General features: G+C 41.6%; 1 protein-coding gene across 2 annotated transcripts; it reads left to right on the forward strand.

The window, feature by feature from the left end:
• The first annotated feature begins 1,745 nt into the window (after positions 1-1,745).
• wdr21 (WD repeat domain 21) lies at positions 1,746-16,793 on the forward strand. 2 transcript variants are annotated; one of them, XM_063222819.1, is made up of 14 exons: positions 1,746-1,836; positions 2,296-2,397; positions 2,537-2,634; positions 3,076-3,233; positions 3,819-3,901; positions 4,320-4,422; positions 5,352-5,495; positions 6,392-6,441; positions 7,110-7,189; positions 7,889-7,981; positions 8,142-8,239; positions 9,742-9,918; positions 12,717-12,831; positions 15,555-16,793. In XM_063222819.1, the coding sequence occupies exons 2-14, from the start codon at positions 2,297-2,299 to the stop codon at positions 15,830-15,832; spliced, it is 1,578 nt and encodes a 525-aa protein (XP_063078889.1). In that variant the 5' UTR covers positions 1,746-1,836; position 2,296; the 3' UTR covers positions 15,833-16,793. The 2 variants fall into 2 exon arrangements, with proteins under 2 accessions (XP_063078889.1, XP_063078890.1); XM_063222820.1 differs by having other exon boundaries at positions 2,540-2,634.
• The last annotated feature ends 192 nt before the right edge of the window (positions 16,794-16,985 follow it).

Genomic DNA, 16,985 nt, shown 5'->3' on the forward strand with positions numbered 1-16,985 from the left:
ATTTCGAGCATTTTAATCAGTTTGGCATCCGGCACAGCATCAAGGCATTGAAATGATGGACGGTCCGGTCTTAAGATGGACGTCTGACAACCTTATTTGGACACCTTGCCCTGCGCGTGGCATTGAGTGCAGAGGCAACTTGACAGACAACCGCTTATCCCAAGATGTCAAACAAAGGGGCAGGGGCCAAATCTGGCCCGCAGAGTCATTTTATTTTGAAAACAAAGTTTACAAGCAAAGATATTCACATGTTGTGATATTCATAAATAATTAAGGTAGGCCTATAAGTCAGTCATCTTTCCACTCGCTATGGAAATAATCATAGCTGATGGTGCGACGCACTCGGCAATCTACTTGGTGGGCTTTAGTGTCAAATAGCCTAGTTGTCTTGACCGTAATTTAGATATTCTCAAGGTAGTAGCTTCACAAAACACATTCTGCAGACCTTTCAAGAATACATGAAGGACTTTGGACACTTCGGTTTATGTGTGGATACCCTCAACATATTACGAGGTAAGTGTGACGTTGTTTTGAGCTGTGCAAGACTTTAAAATGTTGTGTTTTTGAAATGTGTGTAACCGCCGAAAAACGATGCCCGCATCTTTCATATTGCATAGCTGATATGGCTAACGAGGCTAACGTGATATTATCAAACTTTTTCAAAACGCATCCTTTTGCCTTGATTTTGCTCTAGAGTGACTGTATTTCATCCCAAACATGCAAAAAACAGGCAAATTTGTTCCAACTCCGGATAAATCCTTTAAGGGAAAGTGCCATGTATACACATCGCAAAATAACTCTTAATCCGATCTATTTAAATCGCATTTATTAAATCGGACTTAAAAACATCATGTAGGCCTACACGTAGCCAATGTCTCATTGATTAGTTTATGGAACTTACGGTTTGTCTGTTACGGTCCACGAAGACAATATCCACGTGAAAACGCAAACGCCTGCAAACCACTGTTTTGACAGAAATACAGTTCACCTGTTGCCTACTCTGTTTTCTTCCCAAAGCGGCATTTAAAAGTATTCCATGAAATCCAACATCAACGTCACTTCAAATAGGTGACAGCATCATGCACACACATGAAATAACACTTCAGTGAGGGGGGGGACATCACTGCTCTCATATTAAAGTGAAAAGAGAATTTCACATTTTAGTTTATTTAATGTAGGCCTATGCAAAATTGCAAATAGCCTATTCATTGAAATGTTTCATTGTAATTCATTGTAATGTTTGCCTGTTTTTTATGTTTGTAATTATTTATTTATTTTAAATAAAAAATCGTGATTAAAAAAAAAAATAGCCTAACAAAAATAGAGATTTTATGTTAAAAAAAAATGTGATATGGGATGGACCGATGGCCCCCCTAAGCTAAATTCGCCTTAGGTCCCCACATTGCTAAATGTAGTGTAAGGGATTATTTTGAAAAGACAGTAACATGTAATCAGCAATGCATTACAGTTTTTCAGTAAATTGCCCAACACTGTTGAAATCCTATGGTACTTTTTCAAATCCAGGCTTATACAGTACATGGTAGGCTTATTGATAAATTGCCTTGACAGGTTATGAGGAGGCCAAGGGGGCGTTTGGGCAAAAAAGGTTCAGAACGGGCATAGACGGACGCATCTGTTGTCCGCCTGTCGGACTTGTTTTTTACTGCCACAGTTTTGTCGCGTTCCAACTAAGGGGACTACTATTTTGAAATCAGGTATGACATAACCCGGAAGTGTATGCGCTACTCGCTCTCGTGTGAGCCTGAGCAGATAATTTAATGATTCATGAAGAAATTATATTAATTTCTTTATCATATTATCGACGCACGTGCTCTGGTAAGAACTAACAATGTTCTTGTCTGCCATGTAATTCATAACAAGCCAACCTAAAGTGGTTGGTGTTACGTTCAATACTTTGTTATTGTTATTGTTGAGGAAATACAGTTGCCTGCCTGATATGAGTGGTTGTGTCGTTTAGGTCTTTAGCTATCAAATTATTTTATTCTTTTTCATGTAGGCATATTAACTCTCAGCATACAAGGCTAGTCAAAGTTGGACAACCCCAAAGTGTTGCTGGCTTTGCCCCGATGTGTTCACTGGCTGAGGGTTGCAAGTTTAAAAGAGACATACCAGTTTTTAACAATGTGGTAAATAAAACCCTGTACCCAAGTTTACTTTTCTGAAGAGCTGTTGTTTTATGTTTACGAGCACAATTCAGCAACTGTGTAGTGCACTACTCTCTACAGTCTTCGAAGGGTTTTAGAAACTGTAGTCATGTGGATGTTTACAACACAGAATGAAGCGGTTTAGCTGGCAGGATGGAGGCGGAGGTCGTCAGGGGCGTCATCGGCACAGATGGCGAAAGGTCCGTTCCCCAGGCAGGTCCCCAGAGCGAAGGTAAGAAAATAGGTTAGAACTAGGCCTACTGTAGGCTCTGGTCGCGCTTCATGAAACGCATGCCAATCATAATAAACACATGCCAATCTTCCAAGGGCATGGTTTCAAATTTCTGCATGATTTTTTTTTTACACTGTAGCAGATTTGACAGGACACCAGAACCCTCTCCAAGCACCTCCGCCGAGAGCTCAGAGTCTGGCTCCAGTGCATCATCCAATCCCACCAACACTGCTCCAGGTACACAAAGCATTTACAATGTAATCTCATAGACTTCTGCACTTCTGAATCAAATTTGGCCAGCGGGTTCACCAGGTACACTTTGAATGACATTAGTTCATAGTCAAAGGTCCATGTGTGCTTAGTCGTCACTACCGGACCTGTTAATGAGAAGTAAACATTATGATTCAAATCATGCCATGACCAATCACAGGGCTCACAGCCAATCAGCACTGTTCTGCTCATCAGAGCTAAGACTATGCTGTTGAGCTTAGTAATGATGTTAAACCAGTAAAGTAATTTGGAAGTCAGGAAAATAGTGCCTTGGGTCCTCTTTTACAAATGTCATGAAATTTGGCCCGTGCTCCAAAAAAAGTTGCATGATTTTGTCCTTCCCTTATGAATGGTGTAATTGAATGGTAAATACAACCCATCTTTAATTCTCTTGCACGTATTTTCCAGAGCTGCCAGGTTTCTACTTTGACCCGGAGAAGAACCGCTACTTCCGCCTGCTGCCCGGACACAACAACTGCAATCCCTTGACCAATGAAATGCTCCGAGCTAAAGAGCGCGAGCGAAGGAGGTCCGCCATGCTCCTGGAGGATGAACAGCCCAGGAAGGTAGGTCCTTATTCAGTGAACGGTAAGGCTGGTTGGGTGTGTGGCTCGACTCTAGGGGCCTGATACCTTTTGTAGCCTCATAATGCGCACTGATCCACCAATGTAATGCTGTAATAGTCACTGCTAAGTTATTACACTACTTCACAGCTATGACATTAAACAGTTTTACACCAGTAATACATCATGAGTATGACTTTGTCATTGCATTGCATCTGGTAACACCTTATGTATAACTGGGGGACTTCAAAAGGAATGAAGTTTCGTTCAACAAAATAGTATAATGGCTCCCAATTGTAACTCAGCATCTACCCCTCTCAGCTGTATCCTTCTCAACGCCCACCAAAGGGCTCTCCAACGCCCCCTGGGAGGCAAACGTTGAGAGGCCCTAATTTAGACAATAGTGGTACAGCATTTCTTCTGTACTGTTTTGTCTTTTGTCTGTCTCTACTCACTATTGTTGCTGTCGCTGTGGTCAGGTGTAAACAACTTTTGAGTTTTGTACCCCCGTGTGCATGTGCATGTTGCGCTATAAGATTAAAATCACAGTTTGTCTGACTGTAGCTGTATCTCATGTGTATGTTACAGAAAGCTCCAAGAACAGGACAGAACACATCACTTCTGCTACACAACAGACACCTTGGCCTTCTCCCTCCAAATTCTTACTGCAGGTAAAGCATGCAAAACAACTACAGCATGTATTTATTTATATAGCACAATATCTCACAACTATACAGTTGACTCAAAGTGCCTTCAAATACACACAAACACACATACACTTTCTCACACTGACTCTGGAGGCTGCCAAGATGGTGCCAACACTCTTACAATATAATATGCATAAGAAGTTGTAAACGTTGAGAAGACAGTCGTGTTGACCTGATAATAAGTGGTTGAAGTTTAAGCTGCAGTGTCCCCCAGCTTTTCTTGTCACCCCAGAAAACTTTAACATAAAGTTGTCAAAAGTGTGATTTTTAACACAACATGAGAAGGAAAAATATAGAGACTTGGGCCTCAGCGCCCCCTTGACCCCTGGGCCTGGGTCTGGTAGGCCCATGCAGTAATCCATCCCTGTTTATTTGTCTGCAGACTAATTCATGAGTTGAAGGTGAGCGGTATGAGACGGCACAAGCTGGAGGTGCAGAGCTCTGAGTCCAGCTCTCCCAACACGGACAACTTCCGCCTCATCAAGGTGACTCCCACACTGCCGCAAAACTGTCTTGGAGGATCCGCTTTGAAAGCATCATGTAAACAGTCACAATTCAGATTGAAATGAAAGTGCAATTTAAACTTGACCAAAGTATGTCATCCTGAATTATTAACTCAGAATTAAAAATATCATGTAAATGTGGTCACCATTGTTGAGAAGGACGTGTTTTATTTTATTTTATTTTATTTTATTTTATTATGTTATTGTTTGTGTTGTTTTTGAATTGCATGAAGTAGTATCTTTTTACATGATGTGTGAAAAATACCTCCCCTTTTAATTTATTTGCTTGAATTATTGTATACATGAAGTGTATCCAGTAACTGATTTGACGTTTGATGGTACGTAGCCAATGTATTGTAAATGCACATACAAAGTAGATTGTGTTGATACTCCTTCCTTTAATGTTGTTGTTACTTTTACTTCAGTTTTTGCTGATGATATGGTGTTTGGAATGCTATACGTTGCTTTTGAGAAATCTTCTATTATTCACTCATTTTCTAGAAGGCACCCTTGCCCTGCAACTACACCAGAAGAGACCAAAGCTACAAAGAGTTGCTAGCAAGAGCGACACCAGCGATAAAAGCGACAGGAGTATGACCGTTAAAAGCAGAATGCAAGCATGCTGGCGTTCCAATTGGCTGCGGGGACTGTCACCAAATCACATCATAGCTAATTAGCACAATATTTGCTAATTTCAACTACAAACTGTCGCTCCAGTGGCCTCTTGTTGCCCAAATCGCTTTTGTCTCTTCTGTCACCAGATTCTCCGTACAAAGTCAATTACTTCCGTATGCAGTGTCACTCTGGTCGCTTTTGGTATGTTTGTGCAATTAGAGTGCATCATTTGCACAAAGTTTACCATTTTAAACACGGCTGTTTTCTTGTTTGTTTGTTTATTTGTTTTTAACCAGGCGGATTCCACCTGTGAGCGAGTATTCACGGTGAACGATGTGTCCCACGGAGGCTGCAAGTACGGCATCATGAACCTGAGTGGCTGTAGCAAGGGATCCCTGTCCGTGGAGATGTGCGACAACCTCTACTTTACTAACCGCAAGGTGAGAAGGAGTTAGTCATAGCTTCCTCATGCAGATGGGCCCGTCAACGGGCCTAAATTACTATTTGCTGAAAAAACGTAGCTACATCATAACAACATTACTATGGCATTACCCAGAATATCAAGAACCAGATTGAGAGTCCATCATTACCATTTTGGTGACAATGAAGGCATGACAGAGGCTCTGTGCTAAGGGGTCTTAACTGAAGTTGACTCGTCCTGCTTGCATCATAGCACCCAGTATTAGCTACAAGATCAAAGGTCTTTTTAGAATAGCTGCTCTAAACTCGTTAAGCTCAGCTAGTTCTTCTGCAACAAGAATCTTTGGTCATTCAACGGTGTCACTTGCACCATACACAAGCTCCAGCTTTTAGAGTTAGGTCAAAAGATGTTTTTTTTACTATTCACATCACCTTAACCCCTGTTGGAAAATGTCTCGGAATCCATTCCATTATCCAAACTCCCATCCTCTACTTGGGTTTAAGGCCTCGCCCTTCGCTGACAACCCACCTCCGTGGAAAAAAAACAATGAAGTTTACCCCACTCTCAGCCTAGGCACATCTTTTCAGGTGCTTTTCCCCATTCAACATCCTGATTGCAGATGAGGAAATTACCTTTTGAATTACGCTTTTGCAAGGTATTAAATTAAAACTTCTATCGTCCAAGATGTCTTGCGGCGTCATCACGAGGCCACAAGCACAAGGGAGTAAACAGGAGTTTGGATAATGGAACGGACCCTTGGTGTCAAGGCTAGGCCAGGAAAAAAGTCTTGAAGCTACGACAGTTGACTTGCCATGCCTGCAAATGTAGGGTCCAGACCAAAAGCTTCAGACATGACTTCAGACTGATCTGATGGACTTTTGTCATTGTTAACAGTGATGTTTCTTGGCCTTGCAGGTCAACTCCATCTGCTGGGCCTCAGTATCGCATCCCGACTCTCATGTGCTGTATCCTTCATAACTCTGGCCTCTGGCGTCTGCCACCTGCTACATGACCACGCTAATCATTCCAAATAATTTGTTAAGTTGGCAAACGAAAATCTGGAGCAGCTACATCATTACACTGCATTACATTACATTGCATTTGGCAGACGCTTTATAACCAAAGCGACTTTCAAAAGAGGACATAATCAAGCCAACATCACAAGCAAATACAAAGTGCACAGGAGATATACAGAACAACAAGTGCAGTTGCAAAGAGGGGTTAGTTTTTTTTTTTTTAATTTTTTTTTTTACAGATTTACATCTGTAGCAAATCTGTATTTTGTTTTTATAGTTAATACACAGTTGAAAATTCTGTAACTTGTTTGCAAAGCACGTCTAAGTTAAGAAAGTTGGCATGAAGAGATGAGTTCGAACAGATAAGCACAACATACAGTGCATAGTTGTTACACCAGTTATCCACACTGTACCTAATGAGTGCCTAATGAGGGGTGTTGCTATTCTTTTACCTCTATTTCTACTTGAAACACCTCTGGCCTATACACAGCTGACCATTTTACTTGTTTGAAAATAAAGTGAAAATAAAAGAAAGTTCATATGATCAGTTGAGTTTGAACAGATCCGGATAGCATACTGGTCTCTGCAGCCCAGTGTCTTCCTGAACCACTTCTCAGCTTGTGTCTCGTGAGTATATCGCAAACTCCAGGCTGTGTGAGCTTATTGCCAGCCTCCCTCTTCAGTAACTCCAACCCAGGTAAGACATCTATCAGTCCCTTGCCATGATTAGTTACCTCCGGATCCAGCTTTTTAATTTTTTTAAAATATATTTTTTAACTGTCTAAATATGTTTAAATATCTATCACTCATGTTAGATACCAGAACACATTAGCTTTATACTCATCTGAATTATTTCACATATGGCAGCTTCAAATGTGGATGGATGTCACATGGCACTCTTACTGGCTTAGAAAGCCAAATGGCAGTGACTACATATTTTCCAAAGTTCATCAATTACTTGTTCATGTCATCAGTTAACAGTTGGGAGCGGCAATGGCTCAATGGTTAGAGCACTGGCCCTTAAATTAGAGGGTTGCAGGTTCAAATCCCACCCTTACCAGCACCTTCACCCATGGCAGAAGTGCCCTTGAGCAAGGCACCTAACCCCACATTGATCCAGGGACTGTAACCAATACCATGTACCTAAATAACTGTAAGTCGCTTTGAAAAAAAAGCGTCAGCTAAGTGTAATGTAATGGCAATGTAATAGTTAATTTTGTCCACATACGGTAGTTAATAAATTAGTTCAGTCATAACCATTACACCACCAGGGGTTTGAGCAGGCAATATGAGAACTCTGAAGGAAGTTTTCCATGTTTGCTAGCTGCTGTATTCTTGCCTTAGTGGAGCTGCATCAGTGAGGTGATCTCAGTAATGTGGATGTCTTTCGCTGTAGACCAGCCAGGGATGCTGTGCAGCTTCAAGATCTCCACCGCCTGGTCATGCGCCTGGTGCCTCAATCCACAGGCTGACAAGACTTTCAGCACCGGTGAGCACTCAGGACCAATCGAGTGTGTGCGTGTGTGCGTGCGTGCGTGCGCGCGTATGGAGAGCATGTGCGTGCGTGCATGCCTGTTTGTGCGCGCGTGCGTGTGCATGTGTGCGTGTGTCTATTCAGTATTTTAAGCATGGTCTGTCTGCTGACTCAGGTCTCTCACGTCACGTCATTGTGACCAACGCAGTGACAGGACGGAGGCAAATGTACAGCATCAACAGTGACGTACTCGCACAGCAGTTTGCTCTCAGGGTAAGTGTGGGAACACTGCTCAAAACTACTTTTTGAAAGAAGGAAAGATTAATTCGTAGAATCGGAATCCAGCAGGTATGTAGTTATATAGTAATGGTGGGCGAAATGAATATGTCTACACCTATGTAATACTAACCAGCAACTTATTTTAGAATTGTGATGCGGGAGTGGCACTGTGGCTTGAAGTTGTGAGAAAACATGACCTAGTTTAAAGCAACTGCCTCCACAGTGTTCGGCTAGGCTGATTGTGTGTAATGAGCTCCCATACAGGGAGGCTGAATTATGAGTTACTCAAGACTGACAATAACTCCAGGCATAACCCAATCTGTTATGATCATTTCAGAGTCTATTGAGTGTGTCGACCCAAAGGTTGCTGCGGTATAGCAATACAAATGGCACCTACTTTGTCAACAGTGATGTTTAACATTGGTCCAAAATGGCCTGATACGCTACACAGGCCCTGCCGCTACTTTCCCAGGTTGTGTGTACTTCAGTTAGCTGCACTGGATTTCTGCCAGGGTCAACAGTTCTGGATATTATCCACGTATCCAACAAGAGAATTCCAGCCAATTTCAACATGTTGTATTACTCACTCTACCCTTGTCACTAGCCGAGAACAACACATGGTGTGTGTGTGTGTGCGTGTGCGTGTGCGTGTGCGCGTGCGCGTGCGCGTGCGCGTGCGCGTGCGCTATGCTGAAAGGTGTCTACCTAATGTTGCTTAACTTTTGGAATGATATTTGGAAAAGAGTGACAAGTTACTTACAAGTTGAGGGTAGAGTGGACAATACAAGTGCTTGCTGAAATGTCGAGAATTCTCCTTTAATATCAGTTAGTGGTTAGATAGATTTGCTCCAGCTGGATTGTCCTGGTTTTCTGGATGACACCCCCAACCAAACCACACACACACACACACACACACCAAACATACACACACACACACCAAACATACACACACTCAGTCGCAGTGGTGACGCACAGTACACAGGCATTCTGTTTGCTGTATACGTGTATGTCCGTTTATGATGATGCTTTCTTGTTGCTGTAAAGTACAAAAATGCTGGTTGGTACTCAATGAACACAGTTCCAGCTATGAAATGCCTCACGCCACTTAACATTTCAACTCTGTAATTGCGGCTTGATCATTGCCTTTGTGGATTTAGTTATTATAGTGGTTGTGTACTAGGGTTTTTCATGTTTTTGTTTTTTCGAAGTGGTATGCAATATGAATTAATATAATAATTATAATATAATATAATATAATAATATAACAAAGTTGATGAATTATCACACAAAAAAAGGAAAAATATCAAATAGAATCGAAAACTCCTCCAGTGTGGGCTGATAAATTTGTCAATTTATTACTCATGACTGTGCATCATCAGCACCTGGACATGGGCTGTGCATAGGAACAGTATTCCTTTTGTCATCTATAATGTTATTAGTATTAATTTATTTTCTATGTACATATCCATGGTATTTCTGCACCCTGGCTGTGTCAGGCGCCGGTACTGTTTAATGGCTGTCGCTCGGGGGAGATCTTCAGCATCGACCTGCGTCAGCGCTCGAGGCGTGACCACAGCTGGAAGGCCTGCCGCTTTCAGCAGGGCGCTGGCGTCACCTCCGTACGCCTGCTGAGGGACGAGAACTACCTTCTCGCCGCCGACATGCAGGGACAGGTCAGACCTCGTCGTGACACCCCACGGACTTCATATTTTAATTGAATTAAACCTTTTTATGCCCTTATTGAAACCTTTTATGCCTTTACTGTAGCGTTGGGGAGCCATAGGGGGACGTTGAGAAAGATGCAGCTGAGAGGCGGCGGTGCTTAGTTGCCATTGGGGGTTATTTGTTTATTCTATTTTTTATTATTAAAGGTGGATTCACAGTAGGCGTGCGTACTTCGCGCCTTTCGGCTCTAGAACCATTAATGACGTCATCGAAAGCGTTAAACCATTCATAGATCCCTCAGCTCATTAGCGACACATTTGCTGTTCTGATCCTGACAGGGCTTGTATTTTCGAAAGTGAGCCCTCTGCTGTTCATGAGAGAAACAGCACATTCTGTCGTAGACCACTGTTCTAGCAATCTAGTTCTAGAAATAGATAGAAAATAGACTTATCACAAAAAAACATACAAAGCGGATTCCAAAAAAGTTGGGACACTTTGTATTATGTGAATAAAATGAAAATGCTGGCATTTTCAAAACATCTAATAAGTTAATAAGGTAGAGCATTATGTACAGACAACATATCAGTTGTTAAAGTCGAGCAGATTATTGTTTTGAGGTAATTATGTGATCATTTAAAATTTCACCCTTGCAACAAATCCCAAAAAAGTTGGGACAGGGCCAATAAAATGCTTTTCATATTGGATAAGACTAAACACAACACAGGGGATGAGACTGAACAGTTAAATACTTTGACTGTTGGCATAATTTTATTCAAAAATTAGATATTTTGATATGCGAGACATGATTTCAGCAGCTCAACTGATAGGTGTGTTCTTCAACTTGTTTACCTTTTTGTTATGCTTAATATGTGGCATATCCTGACTGCAAGAAAACAATTTTGTGACCTGTTTACTCCTATGATGGAACCACACTGTTGGAACATAGTAGAGATTGAAATTTGCCACCATTATGGGGCAATATCTAAAGGCCGTGCTCCAAAATATAATGCCTTGGTAGCTATGTTTGCTGTTTAAAGTCTGTATGTATCATTCAACATTCATTTTAATGCTCTACATGAGTAAAAAGACCATAACCAAGGCATCTCTACACCCCTTTACCATCATATATGCAGTCTTTCAGACTGACCACTAAATCAAGCTGAAGTATTCATTTTCTTCATAACCTGGAGGGTGCATGACTCCATGATTTTAAAAAAGAATGAAATATTTTCCATTCTGTAATCAGAGGACAGTTTCACATGTCTCCTAGGTCCATCTAGAATGAGCTTTGCCACTTCCAGCACTGTTTAATGTCTGCATCATGTGCCTTGATCAAGTGTTGTGTTTATGGTCATTTTTTCAACAGCTGTCATTGTTGGAGTGTCATAGTTTGCTTATTGATGGGTATGTCATGATGTCATAACTCGTGCAATGATTTCACAGAACTCTAAATTACAGAAATAGGCCTTATATGCCTGCAATTTTGAGAATTCAATCTTTCTGTGTAATAGATCAGTAATTAGTCCCTCAAAATCTTCGCATCTGAGTGCCACAGCCTCTCTGTGATGGTATTTTATTTGTGCATTCATGTTTGCTGTCAATATAGTTCCTTTCAAAATATTCCTCCTTGTGTTATTTTTAGAATTATTCAACTATTACAACATTTTTTGGCCCTGTCCCAACTTTTTTGAGATTTGTTGCATGGGTCGAATTTTAAATGAATACATATTTCCCTCAAAACAATGTTTTTGCCTCATTATAACTGTTCCTATGTTGACCTTGTGACATTGTGATTTTATTCACAAAATACCAAGTGTCCCAACTTTTTTGGAATCCGCTTTGTAGATTTTTGTTTTAGCCTACATCACCAGATCATTCCAAGGCCACGTGAGAGCATTGTTCTGGCTGACACAACATGCTTTACTGAACAAAGTAAAAAATTGCTTCACTGAACAAAATTTCATCATTTGGTATAAATGGACATCTGCCTTAGTTTCTGAAACCTGAGACCATGGACACTGACCATTTTTGTTTTGTTTTTGTTTTGTCATGTGATGCAACTATAGTATTACCATATTATTAGTAAGTGATCTGTATGATGCCATATTTGTGAGTCAAATTCTCTCTGAAATGAATAACGAACCAAACACCAGCATTTGAGGTGTTGCTCATGACATTGCCAGCTACGTTTGGACAAGGAACTGGCCATTTTAGAATATAGCTTTTTTAGATATTACATTTTTAAATGTTCAATTTATCATAATTCATATTCTGAGAGTTGTTGTATTCCAAGCTGATTGTGTAATATGTAGAGCCAGAAAAGAGCTTTCAAACAACACCACAGGCATCTTTTTGTGACTAACACTGACTGATATATTCAAGGCTGAATGTAGAGTGTCCTACCCTCACATGTGAACCTTTCCTAGTCTGTTTCTCCCTTAATATTAGTGTCATATTCAAATCAATGCAGTTCTGGGGTGCTACCTTGCTACTAAAAAGGCACACCAAGTTTGATTGAAATCCGGGTCGGTCAGGTCCCAAAGTGTCTGATTTCACGTGAAATGACCCAATGGGATTGTTCAATGATCAAGTAACATGAAGATATTCTGTATGTCCATACAGTTGGCGTTCAGACTTTAATTGAGTGTCACATTCCTTTATATCAGACAGACACATTGTGATGCCATTTCTTGACTCATTTAACCTACACTTAAATGTATACACGAGGTTCCTCATGAGAGCCTGGAATGATAATCTTGCGCCTCATTACTATTGTTGTTGTGTGGATGTTTCCTGTCACCTGTAGATCAAGCTGTGGGACGTGCGCGTGACACGGCCGGTGAAGCAGTACGAGGGTCACCACAATGAGTACGCCTACCTGCCCTTGCACGTCAACGAGGACGAGGGACTGCTGCTGGCAGGTGAGACACAGAGACAGAGACGGGCTAGGGACACATGCACGCAAATTTGGTCTAGCAAAGCAAACTCGGCCATTCATTCCTATGAGGGAGACGAAGGCAAGGGAACAGGAGCGAAGCAATCCAAAATTATTCGACTAAGTTTAATATTATGCAAATGAGGAGCGAATTTCGCCTGTGGTGGCCAATCAAATCTATAACATTACTGTTCCATTCCATTTGATTCGCTGCAACGACCTGATGACGGTTGAGCTGTCAGAATGGAACACTGAATTTCACCTTTTTTCACCTGTATGTGTCCCTAGTCCCTAGAGTTGTCAAAGGAAAAGTTAATTTCTGGTGCAAGTACAACACTTGCACATGATATTACATAGATGTTACATTAGCTAGTTCAATGTACCTACTAAGATACACTGTGTTGTTACTGAAAAACACAAAAGAACCCACAACAAATTTCATCCAACCAGCTCATGGTTAGCTGATCGCAAAACAAGCACTCTGGTCCACTGGTTACTCAGATACAGTGCCCTCCATAATTATTGGCACCCCTGGTTGAGATGTGTTAAAAGCCTTAAAATAAATTCAGTGTTTATTGCAGAAGAATACTGTCACACTGAAAATTGTAGGAAAATGTAGCCTTCAACTCAAATGAATTGTAAGAAAATAAAAAAATCCCTGACTAAAAAATAATTATTTTTCATTAAATCACCTGTTCCACAATTATTGGCACCCTTAACAATTCCCAGGAAATAAATATAATTGAAGCATTTCTGTCATTTCTACAGTAGTTTACAAAGTTTACCAGAGTATGTAGGAACATTTAATTAGTAATTCATCACTTCCTGTTTCCCTGGGGTATAAATATGACGTGACACCGAGGCCATTTCTCTTATCCACTCTTAAACATGGGAAAGACAAAGGAACACAGCATACAAGTGAGGCAGATGTGCGTCGACCTTCACAGGTCAGGCAGAGGCTACAAGAAGATTGCCACTCAACTGCAGCTGCCCATATCCACTGTGAGAGGAATAATTAAGAAGTTCAAAACAACTGGAACAGTGGTAAACAAGCCTGGACGAGGACCCATGTTTATTTTGCCACCACGCACAGTGAGGAGGATGGTAAGAGAAATCAAAAGATCTCCAAAGCTCACTGTTACAGAATTACAACAAATGGTAGCATCCTGGGGTCACAAAGTCTCCAAATCAACCATAAGGCGCTGTCTACACGCCAACAAGCTGTTTGGGAGGCATGCACGGAGAAAACCTTTCCTCACTCACAATCATAAATGCAAGCGTCTGGAGTTCGCCAAGCGGTATTGGGGCTTCAATTGGGACCGTGTGCTTTGGTCAGATGAGACCAAGATTGAGCTTTTTGGCAACAAACACTCTAAGGGGGTCTGGCGTACCACGAAAGATGCGCATGCTGAAAAGCACCTCATACCCACTGTGAAGTATGGGGGTGGGTCAGTGATGCTGTGGGGCTGTTTCGCTTCCAAAGGCCCTGGGAACCTTGTTAGGGTGCATGGCATCATGAATAGTTTGAAATACCAGGACATTTTAAATCAAAATCTGTTGCCCTCTGCCCGAAAGCTGAAGCTGGGTCGTCACTGGGTCTTTCAGCAAGACAATGACCCTAAACATATGGCCAAATCTACACAGAAATGGTTAACCAGACACAAAATCAAGCTCCTCCCATGGCCATCTCAGTCCCCTGACCTCAACCCCATTGAGAACCTGTGGGGTGAGCTGAAGAGGAGAGTACAGAGGAGAGGACCCAGGTCTCTGGATGATTTAGAGAGATTCTGCAAAGAGGAATGGCTGAAGATCGCTCTTTCTGTCTTTTCCCATCTTGTGAAACATTATAGGAGAAGATTCGGTGCTGTTTTGTTGGCAAAAGGGGGTTGTACAAAATATTAACACCAGGGGTGCTAATAATTGTGACACACATTATTTGATGTCAAATAATTATTTCTTTATGTGGGATTTTTTCCCCACTGAATAAATGCACTTGTATTGAAGGTTGGATTTTTCTCTTTTTTTCCATTAAGGTCCCATATTATTTAGAAAAAAAATAAAATAATTGGAAGCTAAAAAACACATCTTAACCAGGGGTGCCAATAATAATGGAGGGCACTGTAAATGACCTATGTTGGAAGGAAACTGTGTTTCTTTTTTTTAACTTTTACTTTTGATATCTCTAAGAGGTTTTCATTATACTGATCACATGCTTTTATCCAAATGGGCTTGAATGGGATGTTTAGTTGAACACAGTAGAGGAAAGCACAATACTTAGTTTGTAGTTAACCTGTAGTTAGTGCAGGCAATCTCCAACCAAGTGTTTAAGTCAGCATAGAAAAAGAATAGTGTTCACAATTTCAGTTGTTGCATGGACATGGGCTATTAAGCACAAAGTTGATTATTTACAGTGTCAGTCAGTTGGGTACAAATGTACAAAACAAAACAAAATTCACGAAAGACAAAATTGTAATAAAATCTGAATTATGTTTTAAAAAAAAACTGGGCCAGGACTGGGTCAGGACCTGCTACACGCAGCTGTGGAGGCTGCCCATGATGACAGGCCTCTCCTGTATAGGCTATTTAGCACAACATGGATTATGAAGGAACCTGTTGGTGTACAACATGCAAAAAAAATCACAGAAAAGAAAATAATAAAAACTATATAATGTTACAAAACTCCACCTCATTCCTCCCTGTGCTGCACAGTGGGCCAGGACTGCTACACGCGACTGTGGAGCCTGAACGACGGGCACCTGCTGCGCACCATCCCGTCTCCGCACCCGGCAGCCAAGGAGGGCTTTGACAGCATCCCCAACGTGGTCTTCTCCTCCCAGCTGGGCGGCTGCCGTGGCCTGCCGGGCCTGCTGATGGCCGTGCACCACGACCTCTACTACTACCCCTACAACAGCGACTACCAGGACTACCAGGCCCCGGCTGCCACAGCTCTCCGAGACCGAGACCGGGACCGGGACTGGGACGAGTAGCCCAGTGCCAGCGCTGGGAGGTGAAGCCTTTTCTTCCAGAGGGCTGTTTCAAGAAGTTGGTTCAGTAGTGAGCCCGGTTAAGTTAACCTTGAGGTAGTGGTGAATCATCTAATAGAAGAGCCAGGAGTCTTCATGTCATTTTAACTAAATGACACATGCAGGCTATATTATAAGGACTGACCACTTCCTGTAGGTTAACTTAGCCAGGTGTATCACTTAACCATGCTGGGTGACAGCGGCTACCAGTGCCTGCCAGCTTTGGGAGGTAAAGCCAGAGACGATGGATAAGATGGAGACGATTAATCAGGACTTGAGGTTCTAAGCTGCAGTGTTATGGCAGCCATGGCCCTTTAGGAGAGTAGAAGATAAGGAGAATGAATGATGTTTCAATGGAAAGTCGCACTAGGAGACCAGACTTGATCCCTTTGTAACACGTGGTTGGTGCGGATTTGTTGGAAAACCAGAAGGGGGGATGTGTTTCAGATTTTAAGCAATACCAATGGAATTACAATAAGTGTGATTAAAATCATGTGTAAAAAGAAGAGAAACCAGAAGGGGGGACAATCTCTTACACCCCCCGGCCCCGTCCCCAATCCCCCCTACAAATTACACCCTGGATATAACTTGGTTACCATATTGAATGAAAATCTTTGGTGAAGCTTTCTGGACCTGTCCCTGAAAGGTTTTATTTTTTTAATACCCCATGAGGTTTACAGTTGCGTTTTCTTTGGCCACTGGGCGGTCCCCCTGCAGTGCAGGTTTTCAAGGCTTCACAAATTTTGGAAATTGGAAATTGGATCATCGTGTTTTGACAGTGGAGTGATACTAAGTTGGTTTAATTTCTGGGAAAACCTCACTGGTCTTGGATTTTATCTTGAATGTGATTGATTGAAAAATATTTTTTTCTTCAGTGTTCTGTGATTTGTAAGACAGATGTTATTAAAAGCTGAATTTGAAAACATGTCATTTTGCAGTGATGGTGGTTGGTAACAGTTGGCTGCAATTTATATTTTTGTTTAAGTGACTTTTAAACCCTTTTTGTATAACTGCAAGAGATAACTTTTAGGCAGTTTGTCTCTTTTCATTACATGTTAAAGGAATTGTGCTGTTTCCAATACTCTCCACTGGGTGTCACTGTCATTCTGCAAATGCT

Source organism: Engraulis encrasicolus, chromosome 18, assembly GCF_034702125.1.
Source record: "Engraulis encrasicolus isolate BLACKSEA-1 chromosome 18, IST_EnEncr_1.0, whole genome shotgun sequence".
NCBI lineage: Eukaryota > Metazoa > Chordata > Actinopteri > Clupeiformes > Engraulidae > Engraulis > Engraulis encrasicolus.